The sequence below is a fragment of the Ostrinia furnacalis genome, unplaced genomic scaffold (genome assembly GCF_004193835.3).
Source record: "Ostrinia furnacalis isolate ACB-3 unplaced genomic scaffold, ASM419383v2 OfSCF2609, whole genome shotgun sequence".
Classification (NCBI taxonomy): domain Eukaryota; kingdom Metazoa; phylum Arthropoda; class Insecta; order Lepidoptera; family Crambidae; genus Ostrinia; species Ostrinia furnacalis.
The window spans coordinates 501,198-526,113 of record NW_021132848.1 but is presented as its reverse complement, the minus strand read 5'-3'; the positions used below and the strand labels follow the sequence as shown (position 1 = coordinate 526,113).

General features: G+C 40.4%; 5 protein-coding genes across 5 annotated transcripts; 3 read left to right on the top strand and 2 right to left on the bottom strand.

Moving 5' to 3' along the window:
- Positions 1-11: 11 nt before the first annotated feature.
- LOC114356034 (uncharacterized) lies at positions 12-3,091 on the bottom strand. Its single transcript, XM_028309120.1, has 7 exons — positions 2,410-3,091; positions 2,185-2,341; positions 1,794-2,082; positions 1,616-1,710; positions 1,473-1,536; positions 1,221-1,367; positions 12-999 (listed from the first exon to the last, which is right to left on the bottom strand). The coding sequence occupies exons 1-7, from the start codon at positions 3,008-3,010 to the stop codon at positions 58-60; spliced, it is 2,295 nt and encodes a 764-aa protein (XP_028164921.1). The 5' UTR covers positions 3,011-3,091; the 3' UTR covers positions 12-57.
- Positions 3,092-4,004: 913 nt separating this feature from the next.
- LOC114356039 (uncharacterized) lies at positions 4,005-6,406 on the top strand. The gene is made up of 6 exons (XM_028309124.1): positions 4,005-4,201; positions 4,477-4,762; positions 4,845-4,933; positions 5,016-5,079; positions 5,169-5,327; positions 5,424-6,406. The coding sequence occupies exons 1-6, from the start codon at positions 4,005-4,007 to the stop codon at positions 6,402-6,404; spliced, it is 1,776 nt and encodes a 591-aa protein (XP_028164925.1). The 3' UTR covers positions 6,405-6,406.
- Positions 6,407-6,730: 324 nt separating this feature from the next.
- On the top strand, positions 6,731-10,369 carry LOC114356035 (cytochrome c oxidase subunit 4 isoform 1, mitochondrial). The gene is made up of 4 exons (XM_028309121.1): positions 6,731-7,004; positions 7,669-7,861; positions 8,665-8,795; positions 10,115-10,369. The coding sequence occupies exons 1-4, from the start codon at positions 6,813-6,815 to the stop codon at positions 10,118-10,120; spliced, it is 522 nt and encodes a 173-aa protein (XP_028164922.1). The 5' UTR covers positions 6,731-6,812; the 3' UTR covers positions 10,121-10,369.
- A 689-nt stretch (positions 10,370-11,058) lies between these two features.
- LOC114356038 (trypsin-7) lies at positions 11,059-18,156 on the top strand. Its single transcript, XM_028309123.1, has 8 exons — positions 11,059-11,263; positions 12,493-12,609; positions 13,081-13,261; positions 13,778-14,060; positions 16,026-16,114; positions 16,186-16,249; positions 16,827-16,987; positions 17,826-18,156. Exons 1-8 carry the CDS (start codon positions 11,059-11,061, stop codon positions 17,869-17,871), a joined length of 1,146 nt encoding a protein of 381 aa, XP_028164924.1. The 3' UTR covers positions 17,872-18,156.
- On the bottom strand, positions 17,968-24,434 carry Vha13 (V-type proton ATPase subunit Vha13). Its single transcript, XM_028309110.1, has 4 exons — positions 24,252-24,434; positions 21,634-21,734; positions 20,428-20,526; positions 17,968-18,443 (listed from the first exon to the last, which is right to left on the bottom strand). The coding sequence occupies exons 1-4, from the start codon at positions 24,331-24,333 to the stop codon at positions 18,372-18,374; spliced, it is 354 nt and encodes a 117-aa protein (XP_028164911.1). The 5' UTR covers positions 24,334-24,434; the 3' UTR covers positions 17,968-18,371.
- Positions 24,435-24,916: the final 482 nt, after the last annotated feature.

The window sequence follows — 24,916 nt, the reverse complement described above, 5'->3', positions numbered from 1 at the left end:
GTTCTTTACCTATTTTCTGATTGAATGATTATGATAGGTTAATTAATAATCAAATTTTTAATATTTTATTTTTATATTTTTGGCATCGTTATCATTGATTTCAGATATTAAATAATACAACTGATCATTCGAAATCGCTTGATCCACCGCAACTGAGGCATTATTGTTTCTGTATGTCAGATCTTGGAAATTGTCTGTGGGTATACTGAGTCCTCTCTCCTCCGCTTCTCCGTAGTAATTGTCTAACCCGTCGTCAGATTTATCTACAGCAGACGATGCGCTATTAACCTCGCCATTATTGCTATCACCGATCCTTTCCGCTTTCTCCGCATCAGATAAATATAGCAGAGTCAATACAGAATCATCTATTTTCGAGATCTTATCCTCCAAATCCTTGTCCTTAAGCATATCCATGATTTTCTCATCGTCTAACAACTTCTCCTCCTCCACGCTCGGCATGCCATCAATGATTTCTTTTAAATCTATATCATCGATCAGATTAACAAGGTTTTTCTCTAAATCGTCATCTTTCCTGGATGATATCGCGAAGTTTTCGTCTAGTGCAGTGACTTTCATTAATTGGGCTTCTGTAGTAAAATCAGGGTCGACCACACCAATTTCAGTGACCACTTGAGCGGTGTCTTCGATTGAGGCTTGCATTGGAGTAGTAGTTTCTGGTACTTGAATGGGTATTGGAGGGGAATTCGTTGTACTTTCAGCAGCTGGCATGACTTGGTCGTTCCGGGGTTGGACATCGGTCAAAAGGTCTTGATACTGAGCTGCTTCGCTGCTGCCAAACATAGTGTTTAAGAACTCTTGGAAAATCTTTCCGCTCTTCAGCATCCTCAAGGCGTCGACTTCCGAGATAGGGATCGGATCTATTTTGCCACTTAGAGGAGGAATTTTAAACGTGGTCGGTTGAATCGGTTGGTAATATTGGCCGAGAGTCACGATGGTTTTCCGACGTAGAGTAGTTCGCTGGTTAATGTTGGGCACCTCCTAAAAGATAAAGATTGAGTAATTTTCACGATTCTGTGCAATCTATCTAGCTAGTGCTTAAGGTTCATATTAGGAGATGCGATAGACATGCAGTGCAACTTTTACTCAACATTGATGAGTGAAATGTGAATGATCCATTTAGTGATATGATGAAAATTGTAAATACCTATGCTGATAATTACTTCAGACCAAAACAACATACACCAATAAAATGACTTCACCTGTTCCATGATCTCCTCAATCCAGTCAGCGTAGTAGCCAAGCTTGGTGAAGACAGTCGGGGCATCAGGGGTGCCACACACAGGAGAGCCGAAGCTGACCACCCCCATCAAGAAACCTTTCACGACGCCTGGTCCACCCACATCGTGCTAGAAAAAAAAAACATCCTTTTGTACAAAGACAACATCAAAAAATGTGTCATACGGCCAAAAAAGTGGTCTAAACGTAGTCAATCATAATGTTTCGTCACTTACATTGCAGGCTCCTCCACCCTTGGAGAAGAAACCAGCGCAAAAATGTTTTTTGGTGACATATTCCCTGGAACAAAAATGTCAGTTAAATATACACAGAATGTATTGAGTAGAGTAAGAGTGTATGCTTGATAGGAATAACTTACTTTGAATAGATATCTTGGCATTCTCGTAAGGGATAGATATCCAAGACGGAAAACGACAGAGCATTTTCCCAAGGATTCTTAACCACGTTGCTCATCTAAAATGAAAAAGCAGTTAGAAAGTGGGCATAGGTTCAACGTATCTAGGCTAAAATAGTGTTTTATGATCCGTATCACTTACTCCTTTGGCTCCCCATCCAACAATGGTAATCCCATCAGTTGTCAACGGCAAATTCGCAGGATTCCTATCAAAGTCTATCTTCTTCACCTTTTTGCCTCGTTTCCTGAACCGCAGCCTTCTAACCAGACGCAGAATACAGATATTGTTCCACAGGTTCTTTGGATTGTACTGGGGATGGAAGTAAACCTCCAACACGGGTATATTTTCACCACCACCATTGTAGAAATTACTTCCGACTCTGACGGAGAGGAAGGCGGGGTTTTCGCGGAAGAATCTGTTATTCCACGCTCTAAATATAGAAAAAAGAAAACAAGTTAAAATTTTACATACTAGTAGTAGAATGACATCATAAAATAAGTAATAGCTAAGGCGAATATAAAAGTAAACTTACAGCTGCAAGCATGACGAAGCCGTGATGACTAGATCGGACTTGATGATTGACCCTCCGCAGTGGAACCTATTGAAAATCTGGATGCTTGCCATGAACGGGAAGTGCTTAATCTTAGTCCTCGTCCCGCGGTAAATGCGGCGACCACTCATATCTGGTTCTGGAAAAAAGTAGGTTTTAAAATACCTGAACAAAATATGTACCAAATCATACATTCTAGGAACTTACTCCAATAGTTACTTCCATCAATGAGCGTATCATTTTCATCAACATCTGAACTGTACGACTGGTCCATTGTGAAATTGTAAGGTAATACTTCATTGTCATTCAAAACTTTATACAAGTCTTCCTTTATGGGAAACCTCTCATTAATAACGCCATATTGCTCTTTTAGATCTTCCAGTTTTGTTAGGAACTGATCAATATATTTTATCACGCTTTCATCGTTGGCTTCAGTGATTATTGCTTCAGTCCTTCCATCATCGTTATCTTCATTTAGTATTTCATTTATAACGGTCATAAAACTTCTAGTTTCGTTATTTATTTTTGTTTTATCGACTCGAGTGAGCTTTGCTATTTCCTTCAAGTTGGTGTAATCTTGCAAAGTGAACGAAACAAGATGGTTGTGAACTGTGGAGTACTCTTTTAACCTGGGCTTGGTCTTGATGCCTCGGAGTCCAAGTTTATAGAACAGTGTGTTAATGGTGTCTCGAATAGCTGCTTCTGTTACCAAAATGTTATTATCATCGACTTTTGGCAGCTCCACGAGTCCTCGTGTTTGAATAGCAAACGACACAAGAGCCAAGATGACACAATTTAATGAAAACATGACTAAAATTTCAAAACTATCAAAATATTTAGCTCTAAGTAAATTATAAAATATACAAGGTACTGTGAGTTACTTGGGCAATACTCGCTGGAAATGTTATCACAGTAAAAGGAACTTATTTATGACTTTTGTTTTATTACCCTGGCGTTTATAAATTCTTGCGAAATTTTATTAAAATCCGAAATTGAAATTTCGACATACTTTTATGGACTGTGGTAATAAAAATCTTGTTTTGAATCACATTTTTATTGCATTAGACCTTTTTAATTTAAATATTTACTTGTTTGATCATTACGTAGTTGCTTAAGAAAGTTAAATTAAATTAGCCGCAGTCTTCAAAATACACCATGAATGCCTGTAAGATATTCTTGTCAATAATGTTCATCGTGTCCGAAGCTTTTCAAGATTTCTCGTATACCCCAACTTCGGCGATGAATTTTAATATTCTTCACAGAAATACTGAAACTATTCACACAACGATGAATAAGATGTTTAAATCGTTGAAATTAAGGAAGAGTTTTAAGGAGTCCACGAAAATACGACTGTTGTTAACTATGCATAAGAATTTAATAAGCATTTTAAGAAATAGCTATAAAAACCGTGAAGTTGATAATAATGCTGATAACATAACTATAAAAGAATATCCGAATAACAATATAATAGATGAAATATTAGAAGAAGAACATTGGCAGCAATTTTTTTCTCCAAATGAAACGGCACAAAATAGCACAGCCAATTCAGATGGCCTAACAGAGCATGTAACTTGGCACCTTCAACAATTTCTTTTGAAAATAGATGAAATTAAGAAGAAGCATCAGAATATAAACAACGATACTCTCTCTGATAAAAATTCTACTAATACACAAAACAAAACATTGACGAGGAGATCTGGACGAAGAATGACTCAACTTAAGGCTTGGAGTGAGTCTAATATTTCGTAACCTAGTCCCTTTTTCATTATAGTTTCTTAAGATCGTTGACATAAGTTCCAATAATGCTTAATCAATCTGCAATAGTTCCAGATGCAGACCAAAAGCTTACTAATATTAACAGAAGAATCTACAACAGTAAGAGAACTAAAATCAAAAAGTATCCCTTCATGGCTAGCGTCCACTTGTCAGGAGACTTTGTCTGCGCTGGTTCCATCATCAGCAGAGACCTCATCATCACGTCAGCATCGTGCTTGCAAATGTTAGTATAACAAGATATTTTAACAAAGGCCTTGTTCAAGAAATAAAATAACTGCAGTCGTCGCCGAGCGGCGAGCACGTAGAATTTCGTTCAATGACCCCAAGCTACCCATCCTTATCGCTTGCGCGTAATTCTATTGCTGTTGCGAATGTGCGACTGGCGGTCGCAGTGAGTGTGGGAGCGCAAGAGATAAGGATGGGTAGCTTGGGGTCATTGGACGAAATTCTACGTGCTCGGCGACCGGACTTTAGTAAAAATACTCTCGTACTTTTCAGAGCCTATCTCCACCGTCACAATCAACATTTCAAAAGCAATGTCTCAGTCAGAATCGGCAGCGACTTCGCCACCCACGGTGGCGAGTACGTAGCCATCTCTCAAATCTACTTCCATCCCCTTTACAACCCCGAGAACTTGAAGAACAACCTGGCAATCTTGGGGATGAACAAACATCAACACTTCTCGAAAAAGAGGAAGATCAGAAGAATTGTGTATGACAAAACAACGGGCGACTTGGCGAATAATGTGAACAGGGTTACGATCGTTGGGTGGGGTGCGAAAAATGTCAGTAACTAAGTAGTAATAAGAATTAGAAAGTTAACAATAATCAAAACTGCCTTCTTAATAATTTGTCTTCGACTTTTAGGAACTCAATCTCCAAGACCCTTCAACTAAACTTTCACTCGGTCATCTCGATCTATACGATTTAGGAGAATGTAAAGCTGTGTATTCCACGTAAGTTCCTTGTCGTTTTCCTTCATAATTTTATATGCCATTTAATTAGAAAAACTGTTTTTTAAGTTGGATTCATTTACAGTTTCTACGTGAATGAGCAAAACTTCTGCGCTGGGTTTATCTCCAAAGGCTCTGGAGCATGCGATGTTAGTATTCGTGCATCAAATTGTTCATAATGAGCCGTTTAGAATTCACACCAAAGGACTGGATTATTATAGCTGTTTTGTAATTGTAGAAAGACGTCGGTGACCCTGCTGTCGTGGCTGGAGTTTTGGTGGGTGTAGTGAGCTTCGGACCCCCACTCTGTGGCACTCCAGACGCTCCTACAGTCTTTACCAGGCTTGGCATGTATGTGAACTGGATCGACGGCATCATAAGGATGGTAACAATTTCATAATTTTCTTTCCAATATTTAGGGAGTGCATGAATTTCGAAAAAAAAATCGGATTTCTGCGTATCAAAATAAATCAGATGTCATCATCTTTTACAGGATCCAACTAAAATTACTAAAAGCAAGCCCATTCTAAGAATGCCTATAGTAAGATCTTCAACCCAAAAACGTAAAGGCGTATACGGACTTGGGCGTATAAGTTTCGACTACCCTGAAGATTTTTTTATCTTGAACAAGATATTGACAGATATATCTAGACCAAACGCGTATGAGGTTAAAGACTTAATCAACGAGGGATTTAACAAGGAAATCTTTGAAGATATGGTGACACCTCGAATGGACATGAGGCATCACCCATTAGCCAACAGAAGTGTATTTGGAATGTCTGGTGTAAATTTTCCTGACCAAAAATATGCCACTAAACAGAAAAAAATTGTACTGGGTACTACACCGAATGTTCTAGGTATAAATTTAGCAGGACCTAAAATCGATTTTAATGATTACGTTGACACTAAAAAACTGGGTGAAATGTTGGAAGTGTTGTATCACCAACACATGTCGCATTTACTACCCACATCGAAACACCCTGTTCCAGTTACAACAAGACATAAGTGGATAGGACGCAATGGTGACGTTGACATCAACCGTCCAATGATGACCACGCCATTGTTTGATGAAGACGATGGTGACGTAGGCAAAGGTAGTGACGCATCATCTGAAAACTACGAAGAGACGGATTCAGATGAAGGCATGAGCATTGAAGTAAAAAGGGCAACAATAAAACCCATTTATGGAACTACACAACTTGTGACAGACTCTGGTGAAAACAACAACAAAGATTATGATGATAAAAACGTTAAAACTACAGGAAAATTAAGCCCTACCAAATATGACGATTACTTAAATATATTTTTTGCTTTGGGAAAGAAGGCTATTGAAGATTCTGATCGTACAAATAATGAAGATGAATATTCCAATCCAAACAATGTGGTTTGGATATCAGAGGACGAGTTTAACTTTAGTCAGGATCCTGAAAGTATTGACTTGAATATAGCAAACACATTCACGAGAGCACGTTAGTGTGCCTATTGCTGGTTACGGGACTATCCCACCACTCGTTCCCACCATTGCAACTTCTGTGTAGCCAGGATCTACAGTATTGCTGGTTAGACAACTCACAAATTAATTAATTGTAAAACTGTACATTTTCCTATTAAATAAAAACACTAATGTAAATTATGACCGGACACAAAACAAGTGTTTTAATTTTTACTGTCCAACTAGTTTATTTCAAATTCTGTTAGGCCCCAGACTGTTAAAATTTCAATTTACGATCCCCAATTTTGTAGACGATAAATATTGGAATACATTTTAGTAAGTAACACGGCCTTTTTTCATCGTATTAAGCAGGCCATAAATAAATAAAAAACAATAAAAAAATTCAAACGCAAAGTCAGCTGACAACTGCTTGTCAATCCTTGAATAAAAATGGCGCTTCTAGCTAAGGGCAGAGGGATCGTATTTCCATTGGGTCACAATGTGAGGGGCATATACGGCACTTGCAGGACAGGGAACCGGGATCTGGTGGGATACGGTATTAACGGCTGCGCGAATTACAAGGACGATGCACACTTTCCGTTCCCCGCAGTGAGGTTTAAAGAGAACACGAGGGATATTTGTGTAAGTACTCACCTAAAGAAGTAGGTAAATAATTACAATTAGAATTCAACACACACTAAGACTTGGAATTCAAAAGAAACATTAATTTTTGGCTCTTTCACGACAGTGCCAACAGGTTCTGTCATGATGACGTTACCCACATGACATCTAAGCATGACAATAACAACAATAAACACAAGGCACAGGAAGGTAGGATACTAGATACAACATCCCAACAAAGCAACGGCAATGGAACCAGGTATCCGTTTAGATTTCAACTCGTTATCAGAAACGCCAACGACTTTAACGCCAGTATGCTTGAGCGAAGCAGCAAATCGAACGCACAGCATTGAATAGAGCTCTGTGATTGGTTCGTGTCAATCTGGTCAGGTGGGGATTCTTGGATGGCTTAAACATGGAGTGCAGGTGCGGTTTTGTTTCTTAGTCGATAAAGCACCTGATGTCGTGCCCTGAGTGCCCAAGCAACTGCACTCAGGAGGATTTGATGAGTGCTGCTGACAACGCCACTCTTGTGGCGGAGTTTTGGGCTGACACTGTGTAGGTTTGTTGTCGACACGAAAAGAAGTAGATTGGTTCGTGTGTCACCCTGTGCGTCCACTCGCACAGTGAGACCTCATAGTAATGTTTACGGGCGTAAATGTAATCGTTGAGGGTTGTCCTCCAGGCTCTCCGCGAGAAGGAGAAAGGCGACTGGAAGCAGCTCTGCTGTGAGGAGAAGAAGGCACTCTACCGCGCGTCCTTCTGCCAGACCTTCAGCGAGTTCCAGCACCCCACCGGCCAGTGGAAGTTCATACTGGGCTGCGTGTTCATCACCACCTCCTTCACCTTTTGGTGTGCTATGTTCGCGCACTATTACGGTTCGTGGTCATTGGTTTCTTTTACAACTATAACGTCCAGTTTCAGTTGACACACGTTGACTAATATTCTTTTAGATTAGCACTCGACTCCTGTAACCTGTTCCACAATAATGTAGTATTCTCTTGTTTCTACTGAAATTATACCCATTTGGCGAAATTATACGCGAAGTACGTATAGTTACATGGATTTGTAACTTCAAGTAACGGCCAGTTCACACATGTCTCCGTTTTACTGTTCCGTTTTTTCGTGTACGTTTTTTTCGTCGATGTATGTATTACTGTATACAGAATACTGCGTCATGTGTGAAGTCGCTCATACAACTTCATACGCCATCGACGAAAAAAAACGTACACGATAAAAAGGAACAGTAAAACGGAGACATGACGTGTGAACCGGCCGTAAGACATTTTGAGCTGGACGTCAGTCCTCCGTTTTCAAGACTGCACACTATCATTTTTATTCCAAGTATTCCAACGCAATCAAAAAGTCGTGGTTCATCAAACGGACGACTAACATCTTATTGGATAGTCTTACGTACGGGTCACGCCAACTATATTCTCAGAAGCTATTGGTTGAAGTACAACGTTACGTTACGTAAATAACAGTTTAACGGTTTTTGCATCAATTTCGTTCCGAGCGAAAACGATATTCATTTCATTCTTTAACCGAAAACAACCGGTTAAAGCCTCTAAATTATTTCGTTCCCATGTACTTAGGGCTATAACGGTTTGAAAAATTAACCGGTATCCGAGCATTGACAGTAGGGGTACATATCGTCTACCTATTTTTCTATCATCTGCAGTGAACGAGCCGCTGCCCGTGTCTCTGTCCAAGGAGTACCAGAAGGCGCAGCTGCGCCGGATGCTGGAGATCCGCACCAATCCCATCGACGGGCTGTCCTCCAAGTGGGACTACGACAACGACCGGTGGAAGGTACTGATCGGGGATTCCGGATGGCCCATTATGTGTTGTAATAAGTACGATTTTGCGACAAAACGTTTAGTTTCATCATCATCAGGCCGTTTAGTCTCCACTTTAGTTCAGATGGACGATGCTATTACCGTTGCAAATGGTAGCGTTTGTCCTATTTATAGCCTGACCAGGAACATAAAAACCCTGGCATAGAGGCGCTTCAATTGCATTTGATAGTGCAACACTGAGTACAGTCGTACATGTGTTAAATTAATAGGCTAAATTTATGTACCAGGATTCAGGATTACGGGCTAATTTGATATTTTCATAAATTTACGAAAAATATTATTAAAGGAAACCTGGTTTAAATAAATTAAATGAAACCATCAATCGAGCTAGTAGGATTTATTTTATTATTCATCAATAATCAAATTCAGAACTTGAATATTCAACTGCAATGTCTGCTCATGAACGCTTCAAACTCGGTACTTCTTTCCCAATTCCATAAAATTCAAAGCTTAGAAAGTGACAAAAAACATTAAAATAGGTAGTTGAAACAGACTACAGCTAATTTTCATAGTGGACTGTACTATACGATAAACATGTCAGTCAATTTGACAACCTTTGTCGGAAACATTATTCAATGAAAATATTGTCCGAATCCTTAGTATTTCTCTTCGACAAATACATTAACACATCGTGAACCACTTTTCTTTCACGACTATAAAAATATTTTAGCAATTTAATTCACAAAATCAATTGCAAACATTTAAAATAAAGTTTGTTTACACTTTGACAACAATAGACTGACATGCAAGGTGACATGTCAATGAAGTTTTCAGTTACTGTTGCCATTAAAAGAAATTAGTACCATTAGTTTTCCGCAACATGGCGAGGGTTTTTATGTTCCTGGTCAGGCTATACCAATTCCCTACGACATAGCCCGATGGGTTGAGGAGGCCTTGTATTCGCAATTCTGTTAGTCGCCAAACATAGACTCAGAAGGACGACGCTCTTTCTCTAATTTACCAGAGGCAAAAGGTAGCAGGAAGGCGCTGGACGCAGGCCGCTACCAACCGGGCAACATGGAAAGCATTGGGGGAGGCCTATGTTCAGCAGTGGACGTCCTATGGCTGAGATGATGATGATGATGATGAAAAGGTAGCATTTGGCGTACACTCCCCTAGCCCCTAGACGGATTGAGGCCTGATGTTCGAATATTTCTTCTTCGGTCGCCTCTTACGACATCGACTGAAATAAGGATGGAGTGGATCCAAACTCTGCCGTAACCACACATCACCGATTATGGAATAATAATGTATTACTTTGTATTGTTTCAGTACTGATCCCGTGGCTCTACTAAAGCTTCTGTGATAATGGCAGAACATTAATTTAATCGCTTATTCTTAAGTTCTTTATCGAAACTCCGAATCTAGTTAATCTGCTTCTAAATTCTTTTTACAACAATAGTTATGACCTACAACTGCTGTTGGGTTTCAAAATTGTTACTTTTGAAAGGAGGGCACAGGTTGACTCTTGAACTAGATTAGTGGTTATTATAGTTTATTGAATTTATGACGATTGTACTGGAAAGAAAATAAACTTCTGTTTGTTGGAAACATCTTTTTTAATTGAGTGTTAGCGACGTCAAGAATAGTCGAGATTAATGTTGGCAGCATCATGTCAAATAATGCAAATTAAGTAATTAGTCTGTTTCGTAGTTAAGAAAATGAACATGAAATTTTCGCCAAAAAGGCAATACCGTAGCGAAAACCATCAGGCTCTCTCGCTTACTCACTCGGTAGGCCTCTTTCTTGCATTGTCTGATCTCTCACTTCCACAAAATAGCTTCTCTTTCACACTTTTCTGGAAAATCTAGAATGTTCAGGAAAAAATAGAGAAGAAACGAGACGGAAATATCGGACCTCTCGCTTCGAACATTCTAGAACGTGAGATAGCAATATGTTTTGTCCTTGTCTTGCACGGATGGTCCGTTGCGCGAGGCAATACCGTAAAGAGAGCCGTTTTAGGTTTTTTGTCAATAACTTCGCCAATTTTGGGAATTTTGGAAACAGAAGCCCTAGACCGCCGGCACTTCGAGATAGAGTCGCTCGGGGTGCAAGCACGTCGGCCAAGTAATGACGCCGACAAAAGGGCACTCGACGTCCTAGAGAAGACCACAAAGAGGCTACCAAATGGACGGTTCGAGTCTGGGCTACTGAGGAAAAGTGAAAGGGAAACTCTACCGAACAACTACCATCAGACACGCCAGCGTCTCATCAACATGGAGAAGAAATTAGACAAGGACCCAGCACTGAAGACTTCATATGAAGAACTCACCGGAGAAGAGAAGAATCCCCAAGTTGTTGCCACATTGAAGGTCATACCACAAGTCACTCCGGACCCGAAGAGATTCTCCGACTGGACTCGACTGCTACGCAGTACAGCGCGCATATTCCAGTTCATCGACCTGCTAAGAGAAACTTTTTGTATAATGTAGATAATTTAATTACGCATCTGTAGAAAATAAGAAACCATTGTAAAACTACCTGCCAGTTGGAGAAAATTAGCAAAATCTGTGGATTTCCCGAAGACAGGGATAGCAATAGCGTGTGAAAGCGGGACGGAGATAGCCGCTCCCCATAAATACGGAATGAACCGCTCCAGCTGGCATGTGTTGTTTTGTTCAGTTCAGAGAACAAGTGCTCCAAGCAACAAGTGATCTGAAGAAGCAAGAACTGAGAAAAGGAAGCGAATAATAAACGCGAGAAGTCTCAGCAAGTGAAATAGTGGTTTTATTCCTGCAAGTAGCACCTACTACGCCTGACATAGTAAGGGCAAGCTCTCAACGGCAGTCATCATCGTCCGGTCAGCGCTCTCGAACACACACAAACGCATACAGTCCACTGCAGTCCACCACATTTTCCTGGTCCTTCGAGCCGGATCACCACATTTTCCTGGTCCTTCGAGCCGGATCACCACATTGAGTAACATCCAACACTAGAATCTACATTAGCGCAAATAAGAGGGTAGGTACTAGGTACACACATTTTTATAAGGTAAAACCACTTTAGTTAGTTAGATTTCTAACTAGGCACACAAGTAGAGAACAGCTTACAGCAAGTCAACCAGACCACACTTGTTTTTTTAGTCATAAAATTCACAAAAAATCTAGCATTTTGTGTGGTATTAGATGATGCACAGCATAGAACAGCAAATCTCAACTCTCAGAACGACAAAATACGAAACCTTAGCTTTGTAATAATTTTCCGAAGGCAAATTCAAAACCAATAAAATATTTATGCACATTATAATGTAGGCGAAGTAATGGGATTCGATGATTGCAGACCACGACGGCAGACCAAAGTTCCATGATAGAAAATGGCAAGCAAAGTGAACAAAATCGTTGCGCTGGTAGTTATTACTGTGGGTTTTTGTGGGAGGAATAATGCTCACGTAGAAGCTTGGAGTCTTTCGGAAGCATCGTCTGACGAGAGTAAGTAAAAATTGGTAAATAGAAGCAAAAAATGTGGTTCATAGTAGGTAACAGATACTTCTGCGTCCCAAGTAAATGTAAGCCTATGATGGAAAGATAAATGATGATGAGTGATGATGAATCTGGGGACAATGTTCCGACCTCATCACAGTAAAATTTTCCCTCCAGCTAGATTTAATCCAGAGATTTATTGACCTAAGCTAATAACAACTTTGTTAACAGATGACGTAAGACTAAATCGACGGAGTTTGTACACGAGGGAGTGGCAGTACGAGGGTCTCCCTATAGAGTTTCCAAACAGGCGTTCAGTTCAGAAAGTGGCGACATATGATGAAACTAGTAAGTATCCAATGATTTCTATGAAATCCAGATAAATGAGTGAATTAAGGATGTACCTATAATTTTGTCCATTGTTAAATGATGTCCACTGCTAGGCAAAAGCCTCTTCCAAGGATTTCCATATCGACCAGTTCTGCGCTGATGCTTCCCACGACTTTGACTAAATCGTCTGTCGACGGAATGGAACAGGACAGAAAACGAACGAACTACGTTCGTTTTAGCCAAATGACGTCCACTGCTGGACAAAGGCCTCCTCCAAGGTTTTCCACTGCCTGCGCTGCCCGCATGAAATTAGTACAGTATGAAAGGAAGGTACACCAACATTTAAACTACTGGTGGTTATGCGGCATGATTTACCAAACGTATAACCTCGCGACATCAGAACAGACGAAAAAAATTTTTCTAATTGTCACTGAAAGATTGTGATGACTCCTTTTCTCTCCTTCAAATATTAACCCTTGTTTCCAACAGCAACAACAACAGCGAACCCTCCCATCGACCCTCGCTACCGCCGCGTGTACAACCCAGACGAGGTGGCGTCCGTGGTGGACCACCCGTTCATGGCGGCTCTTCTGGTGAACAAGCAGCTGTGGTGCGGCGCCGTCATCATCGACAGAGACACTGTGCTGACCGCTGCCCACTGCTTGCAGCTGTAAGTACTGGCACCTCTCGCCACTGCTGTGTATACAACCCAGACGAGGTGGCTTCCGTGGTGGACCACCCGTTCATGGCAGCTCTGCTGGTCAACAAGCAGCTGTGGTGCGGCGCCGTCATCATCGACAGAGACACTGTGCTGACCGCTGCCCACTGCTTGCAGCTGTAAGTACTGACACCTCTCGCCATTGCTGTGTATACAACTCAGACGAGGTGGCTTCCGTGGTGGACCACCTATTCAAGGCGGCTCTTGCTGCTGTAAATATACTGCTATTCATTAATTGCTTCTTAATTTAAGATGTTTGCTCTTGTCGGTGGAGAAATTTCCATTCATTCCTGGACTCTGCCAGCTCCTTCCTTCAACTCTCTGTACATACAGTCTGGTAATAACTTTTTCTTTCAATTGCTGTATGTTCTATGTACGTACTTCTCCCTCTTATACCTTTAATCGGGCCTTCCAGATTTTATTCAATATTAATCTGTCACGATAATGATGATCCTCACTTCTTTGTAGGCAATACAACAACAGATTCTTCCGGGAATACGTCAAGATGCTTTCAGTCCGGGTGGGCTCCACCAACGCCACAGCTGGAGGAGAGGTCCTGAGGGTGGTGGAGATCTTCTTCCACCCCAACTACAAGCCCCAGACCCTGGAGTTCAACTTCGCAGTGGTGAAGCTCCATAAGAACATGACGTTTGGGAGACACGATCTGATCGCTGATATGGTGCCGTATTCCAAAATCAAAGTCGTTCCCGTCGATAATGTGATCACATTTCTGGGATGGGGATCAGTATTGGTAAGTTAATTGGAAGTTAAGACAGACAGTAATCAATGGAATGAATCTCATCTTCCCTGCCCTTTTGTCCCTATGTCTGAGAGTCCTCCGACTGGACATGAGCTCCCGTGACCTACCTGCAAATCTTTAAATAGACTTCGGACGCAGGTCGGCCGTAGTAAGGTCAATCTGTTCAGGTGGGAATTCTTTGAGAATGCAACTTGGAGTGCAAGTGTGGTTTTGTTCCCCAGTCGACAAAGCACATGACATGATGTCGTGCCCTGCGTGCCCAAATAACTGCCGCCATTCTTGTGGCGGAGTTTTGGGCTGACGCTGTGTAGGTATGTTGACGACACGACAAGGAGAAGAAAAAATTTAATAAGGCATATTGCAGGGATAGAAATAGGGCATGTAATATCGGAAGGTTTTCAATTCCGATATTGGTTTCCGATATTAGATCTCAATATCGGAATTCCGATATTAATATCGGAATTGAGTTTGTGTTATAAATTTTAAATATTTGGTTATATTCGTATAATTTCTCGATTGTATACAGTAAAATAATGATTTTAATCAAAATCTTTAATTTATTACAAAATAGCACTTCTTAAAATTATAAAATTGAAGTATTTAAAACCATTTTGTGTGTTAAGGGTAATCATTGGTAACTGTTAATGGGCCAATTATGGAAATGAACTAGCAAAGAATTTAAGTGTTTTTGTAAAACAGGTATCAAACAAACTTACTCATTCAACCAATACTGGCGGAACGATTTGTAGAGTCATTCAAGTCATATGTTACAAAAATATTAGACAGTGGTAAAAAACTTGAATATGCTTGTAATTTTTTCCTTTTTGATTATCGATGTACAACTCACAAAACCACGGGGCGATATCATCATCATCATTTCACGGTTGGTGGCGGCCTGCATCCAGCGCCTTCCTGCTACCTTTATGAGGTCGTCGGTCCACCTTGTGGATGGCAGCCTTATGCTGCGCTTTCCGGTACGTGGCCTCGTGGCCAGTTTTGCTAACTAGGGCAGAATCGCTGGAAGACCTCGGCACAATGCTCGAAGACCTAATCGAGTCTCCCAATAGGTAGGCCTTGGACATGGACAAAACGAAGCTTATGACCATGTTCCGCCCTACCTATTTTCGGTTGGGAACCTGATTTTCGAAATTGTTGACAAGTATGTCAACCTCGGATAAACGATTCAGCTAAGTAGATTCAATTTCGAGAAAGCGGTAAATCGTCAAATCCTACTCGGCTGGGCCGCGTTCGGGAAACTACACAACATCTTTTCGTCTAAAATACCTCAGTGCTTAAAGACCACCAGACTACCACCACTTAAAGATTACCAGTGATAATATACGGCTCGGAAACGTGGACTCTCAAAGTTGCACAGCGTGCTATGAAGAGGGCTGTGCTTGGTGTTTCTTTACGAGTTCGAATCAGAAATGAGAAGCCCTGTTTACGAACTAAAGTCGCTGACCTGACATATCCCGGCGGACTAGCAAGCTGAAGTGGCAATGGGCAGGGCACATACGCAGAACTGACGGGCCATAGTCCAATTTTATTAATGTTTGGAAGGGAGTTGAGATGTCGTTTTTAATTGCTAAGACCAAGTACGGTAAGTGCCAAAATTGTTTTAGAACATTTTATGGTTAGTAATTATTTGCAGTGGGACAAAAAGTGATGTTGAGAGACATGAGAAAATCATTGGTCTTTGCCAATTATGTACTTTGAGCTTTGTAGCAGGTTCTGGCGCGTTTAAACGCTTAGTTTAAAGTCTCAATTAAAACCTTTATCTGATTCCGATATTACGATATTGGGTCGCTCAATATCGGAATTGTAATATCGGATCTGATCTTCCGAGATTCCGATATTACGAGATTCCGATATTCATGCCCTAGATAGAAAGACATTAATAAAGTTGTCGTGGACGGACAAATGCTTATAATTTGAAATAACTTCGCTTTTCGCCAGGTTCACGGTGGGAACGGTGGATCAGTCCTGTTACAGAAAGTAGAACTGCCAGTGTACGACCTAGCCGATTGCCAGGAAGTTTACGGAAGGTAAAATCCTGCAGTTTGAAGCATGAAGTTGTTATTGAAGATTGTAGTAATAATGGTGTTATTTTCATCAGGAATCTAGTATCAAGAAACAACTTCTGCGCTGGCTACATTACAATACCTAAAAACGTGTGCAACGTAAGTATTTTAAACCAGTTCAATTAAGTCACTTTGTTTTTTGGTGTCAGCATTTTGCAGCAATATTTACTATCCGTTAGATCATCATAATTTTGTGATGACCAATCCCAAATAAAGGGTCGTATCGTGATCGACATTAATTGCAACTTTTATATGAGGACCTAGGCCCTATGGAATATCCTTCAGCGCATTGTCATAAAACGATCTTCTGTACAGCGTCCTCCTAAGCATTTGACGTCCTCTTTACCAAAATCTCAGTATCTACCTCGTATTAAAAATTATACAGTCACGTCTACTATTTCTTAGAGACCACGTCGATTAGATACTGTTCCTTCGAGATCATGTTTTGACGACTAAAGCTCGGTCTGTGAGCAGGTAGAATTTTGTCCAATGACCCCAAGCTACCCATCCTTATTGCTCGCGCGTAATTATATGCGCCCGCAGTGAGTGTGCGAGCGCGACAGCAACATAATTAATTACGCGCGAGCGATAAGAATGGGTAGCTTGGGGTCATTGGACAAAATTCTACGTGCTCAGACTATACATGAGGCAACTTATGTTTATTCTGTCTCCGCAGCACGACGCAGGCGGTCCAGCCATAATGGACGGTCAGCTGGTGGGCATTCTCTCGTTCTCCTCCAAGCGCTGCGACCAGCCCGACCACCCTGCGGTGTTCTCTACCGTCGGCGTCATCGCTCCATGGCTGGAGAAGTTGGGAGAGAAGAAAGTACAGCTTAGGTAAGGGTTTGTTGGAGAAGTATTATGTCTGGTAGCCGTGTGGTACTGGCAGTGTAGAACAGGACCATCCCCACTTTTCCCCATGGATGACGTCGTTGTTTTAGCCGAAAGACGTCCAGTGCTGGACAAAGGCCTCCCCCAAGGATTTCCACGAATACCGATCCTGCGCCGGTCGCATCCAGGCACCTCCCGCGACCTTCATCAGATCGTCGGTCCACCTAGTGGGAGGCCTGCCCACGCTACGTCTTCCGGCTCGTGGTCGCCACTCAAGAACTTTCCTGCCCCAGCGGCCATCAGGGCTATGTGCCCCGCCCACTGCCACTTGATGACGTAAAAGAAGACAATAAGCGATGATGCGACTGACTCTCCAATCCGTCTGGCGTGGGGAGTGTAGGAGTCTATTACCTCTGGCAAATAAGTGGATCATGCTCATTGATCTGGATCTCGATAACGCACACCGCTTGTCTCGAATCATATCCAATCGATCCAAGTTCTGGATTCTGGACAAGCCTATGGCTATGGCTTCACAAAGTTTGTAGTACCAAACATTACCCTCTGGTTTTTGAGTTAGTTCTTGCATCTCCGAAGACGAGTGAGCTTTACTTGTGTGTGTACTTGTCTACGTGTACATGCACTCATAACGATAGTGTAATGTCTATCCAAACTTTTGAAAAAACGAACAGTAGCGAGCCACCACATAAATACAGTAAACATTTTTTGATTTTATTTATTTATTTAACTCTGTTTTGTCAGACTTTATTAGTGGTCCAACTAGCCAATTTCTTCCCTATCAACAAATGCAACGCTAAAATGAATTGAATCCATTTTTCTTTTACAGAAACTCGGCGATAAAGTCCCCAGAAGCCGTGCACCGGCAAACATAATGAAACACTAATTTTAATACATCAATAATATATTTCCTCTAATACTGTACACACCAGCTTCCATTATTCTACATTGCAACAACAGAAATAAAAACATTTATGTTTTAAAACTTTAATTTCTATTCAACATACAACATTGAATAACATACAATTTTATGAGTAGATATATTTTATTTATAAATATAATGCGTTCTTTAGCGGATCTTCAATTTACTTCGAATGGAATGATATCGAGCTGATTTCCGATACACACTTAATAAAAATTACATTTTCAACAATGATTATTAGACAAAGCCAAGCTAATTTGTAATATGTACAGCGGAACTGGTAGCCATCTTGTTTTCGCGCGCATTCCCATGTCAGAATGACAGCTGTCACGCTCAACCAATACGTCACTGCCGCGTTAGTGCCTATCGATTAAAAACTGAATTATCATAACATTAAAGACTATATTTGTGTACCGCAGTATTGCAGCAGATTTTTTATTTAATAATATTCGCTTATTCTAAGCGGTAGTTGACGTGGAGCTCAGGTTTGATGTCGTATACCAAGCTGAGGATGTCTTTGATCACCTGAAAAGAAAAACCATAACATTATTAACTCACCACTTTAATTCTAATAGAAGGCGTGACATTATAAATGTTATCCGTCTCTCTCACTCAACTGGACACACTGCTATGAGTGAGCGAGACGTTAACAGCCAAGCCTAATAAACTGTTCCTTGGCAAACATGCAATCAAGCCAAATCCAAGTCATGCAATAAAAAAACCGTTTAAGACTGCGAAGAAATATCGGCAAAAAATGCGCCAACCATGCAATATGTTTCAATGTTTGAAAAAAAAATATGTAAAAAAACTAACCATGCTGCTAGCTTCAAAAGCACATGAAATTCAGATGATTGAGGCTGTTAGTGGAAAAGTAATTAAAAGCGTGCAACGAAAACGCATCCAGAACCAACAAATACGTAAAAAGGAAAAGAATAAATAGGTAGAAGATACCCTAAGCAAATTGATATCTTTGAAAAAAAATCAGTAAACGCTGTTCTGTTTATTTCCCTTGAAACCATTTTTGATAGTGAAAAAATGTTCTAATATTTTGGGATAGCATGGCAACAAGTTATCATTGCAGAAAAAAACCGATAATCTGAAACTCTATTGCAAATAATCTCTGAAACTCTATTATGAAACTACTAAGATCTCCTTATCTTGCAACAAATCTGTTAGTGTCCCGATTGATTGTACGATAAAAACATAATCAGTTGTTGGACATGCGTGAAATTGTCATGTAGTAGACGGGAAACGACTTTATGTTATCACGAATTACGCTAACGACTGCTCCACACGAATAGCTCATAATATTCGAATCCCTTTCGCATCTGGAGACTTCATTTGTGTCATTTTAGGACCTAAAATTTAGGCGATCAAAATAAGCATGTTGTAATGAAGTGATATCAGTTATTAGAAGGCCGACTTCCATCATTTGCCCTTGCCATTAATAAGTCAGATTGAATGGATTAAATGCTAAAGAAGCTTACATACCCCTGCTAAATAGAAATTGTCGTTAATTAATTCTCCATATAAATTAATTCAATTGCAATAAAACAGATGCTGTAATGATCGTTAAATAAATACACAAAGCACATGACAGTAGATGATCTACAGAAGACAGCACATCAAGCTTAACACAGTTGTGTCTTATCTCGTTATAGTACTGGCTATTTTGGAACAAAAATATAGTCTGATGTGCTGTCAACTGTACCTTGATGATGATAACACACAACCTGCTAGTAATTCAAGCACATTAGAACAAAACACATGAACGTAATAGTATAATGTAAAGATCGTTTCATCCACAAAGACGCGCCCTTTCTTCGGATAATGTCTGAGTGTTATCGGTACACGCTAAATTATCCATGAGTGCACACGCACGGATTAGCAAGCTGAAGAGACAGTGGGCAGGGCAGTGCACATAGTACGCAGAACTGACGGCCGATGGGGCAGCAAGGTTCTGGAATGGAGGCCGCGCACCGGAAAACGCAGCGTGGGACGTCCACCCACAAGGTGGACCGACGACCTGATAAAAGTAGCAGGAAGGCGCTGGATGCAGGCCGCTACCAACCGTGCGATGTGAAAGTCATGGTGCAGTCCTGTTGTCCCCCCTGGGGGAGCCAACAGGATTTCGAAATCCTGTTGTCCCCCCTGGCTAGGGGAGACAACAGGGCTAGATTTTTAATCAATGATTTGAGGACTGTTGTCCCCCGGGAGGCCTATGTTCAGCAGCGGACGTCCCGTCGCTGAAATGATGATAATGATGATGCACACGCACACTACAATAATGACGCTCGGATTGCTCGGATCAAACTCCCCTCACCCCGCGCTTCCCTCGCCCAAAAATTTTTGGGGCGCGTCTTCGTGGATGAAATCTATAAATGGCTATAGAATAGTGATTACGTATGTACCGCCTCCTTGTCATTTCTCCATGTGTATTTTTACGGCAACTCAAGCATTATTAGAACAAAACATGTAAATAAACAGCTGTGGAATAGTGATTACATACCGCCTCCTGCTGTGCCTGTACCATCTTGTTCATCTCCTCGATCTTCACCTTGGTCTCGGCATCGATCTTAGCTGCGACGCCCTCCCGTGTGCCCATGTGCTGGAAAAACGCTTTTATTTGAATAAAAATTGGCAATTAGTTGTTAGAATAATGATTTGTAATGAGGGCTATCGTTTTAGCGCTCACCAGTTAGCGCCACTGTAGAGTAAGGTTCTGTCACTTGCTAGTAGCGAAGACAGTGGTACCAACTGGTGAGCGCGAAAGTGGTAGGAGGACTATCGCATTTGCACTCATCAAGATGACGCCACTGTAGAGTAAGGTCCTGTCAATCGCCAGGGGTGCCAACTCTTAAGTATAAAAACTATAGCCCTCATTGCTGCAGTATGTAGAACTGTATGACAAATAATTTAGGTATCTGTGAGTAATTATCTTGATTTTCACAGTAGGAATCATGCAGAAATCTTAAATAGAAAACAGAAATACAGAAAATGACAAATGAATTTGCTTGGACTTTCAGTGATCCTCATAAAAATTGATTTCTTAATGTTCTAAGGAAATTAAAATAAAACGATTAAGTTTAATATGAGAGTAATACAATTTATAATAAATAATAATAATCTACATGTTAGTCTATTGCTATAATCAATAGGGCACGAACATTGCCACATCCAGGTAACCACCATGGCACCAAGTTATCTAAGGGTGGATTCGACCAAACAAGAGTAAATTATATTAATCTTAGAATAAATCGTCAGTTATTCGACATTTTGACATAATAATATTATTATTTCCCATACTGAAACTGTCAATGTGCCAGTTATACCAGGAGTTGTTAATGAGATAAAAGTTGGTCAAATTGGGCGTTAGTGTTATCGATCAAAAATTTATAAATTTAAAGTGACGTTGACTGTACTTCCTGCATGAAAACTCTTTTGGTAAACTGAACATTTGGGTGGACTGAATGATGGGGCAGCAAGGTTCTGGAGTGGAGGTCGCGTACCGGAAAACGCAGCGTAGGACGTCCGCCCACAAGGTGGACCGACGACATCAGAAAGGTAGCAGGAAAGCGCTGGACGCAGGCCGCTACCAACCGGGCAACATGGAAAGCATTGGGGGAGGTCTATGTTCAGCAGTGGACGTCCTATGGCTGAGATGATGATGATGATGAAACTGAACATTAATGTAATATTATAAGACTTGAATTACCTTGGCTTCGAATTCCTTGAACTGCCTCTCGCGTTCCTGTCTGTACTTCTCCACCTCATCTTGAGCCTCTTCCTTGGCCTGCTTTAGGCGTTTCGCTTTTCCTGGAAGGAGACGAATATACTTTAGTATTCTCCGTAACGGAAAATATACAATACAGTCACAGTGTTAACTATGGACAAAGATCCATAGGTCAGGGGATACTTTTGAATTTATCATAATGTCTTATTATAAATATACTACAGCCTTGGCCAAAAGTATTGAGCACCCATGTTATTTATTAATTTTGAAGGAATTATACATGTGTCTGAATCAAAACAGTTTTTAACAGTTTTATATTGTTTATTTACAACAAAAAAATAATACTTTGTTGGACCACCCTTCGCCTTAATTACTGCAGAAATTCTTTTTGGTAAAGATTGTACTAATTTATTACAATCGTCACATGTTAAAGCGTTCCACTCTTCTCGCAAGCGATGTTTTAGGTCTTCTTTTGTTATTATTGAATGGCGCCGGACCTTGCGCTTCAATAGACCACACAAATGCTCGATGAGGTTCAGGTCTGGTGACTGGGCAGGCCATTCAAGCAGCTCGATGTTATTGTCACTAAACCAAGCCATCTTTCGGTCAGCTTTGTGACAAGGTGCGTTATCCTGCTGGAATTTGACGCTCTTCATGTTGATGTCACCAAAAAGTGTTGTAAACGAGGGCAGAAGTGCGGATTCAAGAGCGTTTATGTACTTTGTAGAGTCCATGCGTCCTTCACACACAAACATTTCCCCAACTCCTGCGGCGCTCATGCACCCCCAGACCATCACACTGCCGCCGCCGCGTTTGACGGTAGGTACCACACACTCCGGGGTAAATTCTTCGTCTACTCGACGACGGACAAATGTCACACCAGGTGTGCCAACAATCTGTAAAGTAACGAAATTTTGTTAAGTGTTTTTCGGTCCAATATTTATTTTTACAAATATAGTTTTATAATATTATTGTCGCGTATTGTTATTACATGATATTGGCTAACTTACCTCAAAGTTTGATTCATCTGACCACACAATGTTTTTCAAATCTTCCTCAGTGAAAGTTTGGTATTTTAAAGCCTACTCGTAACGAGCTGTTTTGGTCTTTTCTGAGAGCCATGGCTTCTTTCTGGCTGTATAGCCCTTAAGCCCAGCTTCTTGGAGTCTTCTGCGAGTTGTTCTTGCAGAAATTGGCGTATTAATTTCAGCTGATAACTCAGCAGCGAGGTCGGAAGAAGTTTTTTTATGATTTTTCAAAGACTAACAATACTACAGTATCATAGCTAAACATCTCGAAACGTGTTTTATTGCACGTTGTGCCGTGAGTTTATGTTTCAAAACCTGTCAAGGAAAGGTTTTTATCAAATATCTTTGAGTATCTTTTATAGTTATCATGTATAAGCAGTATTTAGGGGGTGCTCAATACTTTTGGCCAAGGCTGTATAGTTCCAAAATACTGAACTGTCCTGTGCATGACATTGACAGTGGGGCGCCACCGTCAATACCGAATCGCTAGTTCCGATTTTTACCATGTTGGAAACCATATAGTTGAACGATGGTAGCGCCCCCCTGTCATTGAGTTTGGCGGGACAGTTCAGCGTGGGTCATCTATAAGGGCTGATTTTTCAATAATTGTCAGTTATCTTTTAGCTGAAGGATAAATTAGTCATTTTGACATATTTCCCATACTCAAACTGTCAACGTGCTAAACTTATTATTCAGTTAAAAGTTATCAGCCGATTGAAAAATCAGTCCTTAGAGGATTAAAATATATTACAGAACTAAACATAACATAAGGAAGCCACTACACTTTCTCTTATTAAAAATTATGCAAAGCTAGGTACTGTCATAACCCTCAAAGATGTTGGAGTCAATTTGATGTAGGTACTATTAGGTGGCAGGCAGTGTTATTTATTTGATGGACAATCAGTCAGCTGATTTCTGTGATGCTAACTGATTAAACTATTTTTACCCGACTGCGTCAGAAGGAGGGTTATGTTTTTAAATCTTGATTTTCAAAGGTATTCATTGCCTGAAAGCAGTTGAGCATGTGAAACCAGAAGATATAATAGGAACAGTGATGAATCAGAATAGATGATATTGGAAGACATGACAAGAACACTTTTCAGTCACAGAGAGACATGGAAAATTATGTCATAACTACTTTTATATTGTTCTTTTCTAAGCCTGTCAGTCCTGATAAGTCCTTTCTATGCTCATAAAATAGAGCTAACAATATCAACTGAATTTAAAGACAATACTTACTCTCATTCTAGGACTAATTTGAATGATTATCACATTTTGACTATTCTTTACGTACTGGAGTAGATAATCCCAGAGAAAACATGAAAACTGCGTACTACATGGTGCACTTATCTACAAGATCATACGCCCAAATTTAAGGAGGTGGTCTTTTGAGGTCATTTATTTCGATCATGTGATCTACCCAGCTTCATTGGTTGATCATTTTCACTCCTCCATGGAAATTACCTATGATCTAATGATACAATGAAAGAAGGGTATGAAAACATCTCACAAGAGTGAAGTGGAAAGACCCCAAGGGAAATGTGTAACAAAATACGCAATAAAATCACTTACGCTTTCTCGCCTCGGAGACTTTTTCGGCCGCACGCTTTTCAGCAGCCAGCAGTTGCTGGATTCCCTGTGTCTGGCTCGCCATTTGTAATACACACAAAAACTATGTCGAGCGAGAATCAAGACCGAGACACGAATCAATAGATTGATGCGTGATTGCGACGAAAGTCATATGATTGGTTTAGTTCCACCATGTTGTCACAAATGGCGCTGTTATCGGCTCGTGCCTATGCGTAAATGCATGAACCGGAACGTTATTCCACCTTCATATTTTGATAATTTTTAAGCAGTAATACAAAAAGAAATCAAATTAAAATTTTTTATCTTTACTTTTTATGTTTTATCTATTTATATTAAAATTACTCATGTATAATTTTTAAAAATACATTTTGGTAACGTAGTCAAAATAGCTTAGGTAAAACGAAGTACACACAGTGCAGTTGGTGTGTTTTAGTTTTATTGTTATTCGATAGATGGCGCTAAGTTCGTACCATTTTAAAATACCTACTAATTAATTCTAACATTGATTTTATTTTCATACATTGCAAAGTTCAATTCTGTTCATAATTTTTATTTTAAAATTGAATGTAATAATTACCTACATTTAAAATTATGACATTGCTGCATTGTTATCAAAACGGCAACACTTGACATACGTCATGAATTTA

Bases quoted from the DNA above. Each gene is read 5' to 3' on its own strand.
- LOC114356039 (XM_028309124.1), top strand. From the start codon at position 4,005: ATGCTTAATCAATCTGCAATAGTTCCAGATGCAGACCAAAAGCTTACT. The intron at 5,080-5,168 runs GTTAGTATTCGT...TTGTAATTGTAG, and splicing joins AAGGCTCTGGAGCATGCGAT to AAAGACGTCGGTGACCCTGC. The intron at 5,328-5,423 runs TAATTTTCTTTC...CATCTTTTACAG, and splicing joins TAAGGATGGTAACAATTTCA to GATCCAACTAAAATTACTAA.
- LOC114356038 (XM_028309123.1), top strand. From the start codon at position 11,059: ATGGAGAAGAAATTAGACAAGGACCCAGCACTGAAGACTTCATATGAA. The intron at 12,610-13,080 runs GTAAGTATCCAA...TGTTTCCAACAG, and splicing joins GGCGACATATGATGAAACTA to CAACAACAACAGCGAACCCT. The intron at 13,262-13,777 runs GTAAGTACTGGC...ACTTCTTTGTAG, and splicing joins GCTGCCCACTGCTTGCAGCT to GCAATACAACAACAGATTCT.
- LOC114356035 (XM_028309121.1), top strand. From the start codon at position 6,813: ATGGCGCTTCTAGCTAAGGGCAGAGGGATCGTATTTCCATTGGGTCAC. The intron at 7,005-7,668 runs GTAAGTACTCAC...GTTGTCCTCCAG, and splicing joins AGAACACGAGGGATATTTGT to GCTCTCCGCGAGAAGGAGAA. The intron at 7,862-8,664 runs GTTCGTGGTCAT...TATCATCTGCAG, and splicing joins TATGTTCGCGCACTATTACG to TGAACGAGCCGCTGCCCGTG.
- LOC114356034 (XM_028309120.1), bottom strand. From the start codon at position 3,010: ATGTTTTCATTAAATTGTGTCATCTTGGCTCTTGTGTCGTTTGCTATT. The intron at 1,537-1,615 runs GTAAGTTATTCC...TTTTTGTTCCAG, and splicing joins TGCCAAGATATCTATTCAAA to GGAATATGTCACCAAAAAAC. The intron at 1,368-1,472 runs GTAAGTGACGAA...TTTTTTTTCTAG, and splicing joins AGGGTGGAGGAGCCTGCAAT to CACGATGTGGGTGGACCAGG.
- Vha13 (XM_028309110.1), bottom strand. From the start codon at position 24,333: ATGGCGAGCCAGACACAGGGAATCCAGCAACTGCTGGCTGCTGAAAAG. The intron at 20,527-21,633 runs GTAATTCAAGTC...GCGTTTTTCCAG, and splicing joins TCAAGGAATTCGAAGCCAAG to CACATGGGCACACGGGAGGG. The intron at 18,444-20,427 runs GTATGTAATCAC...TTTTCTTTTCAG, and splicing joins TACAGGCACAGCAGGAGGCG to GTGATCAAAGACATCCTCAG.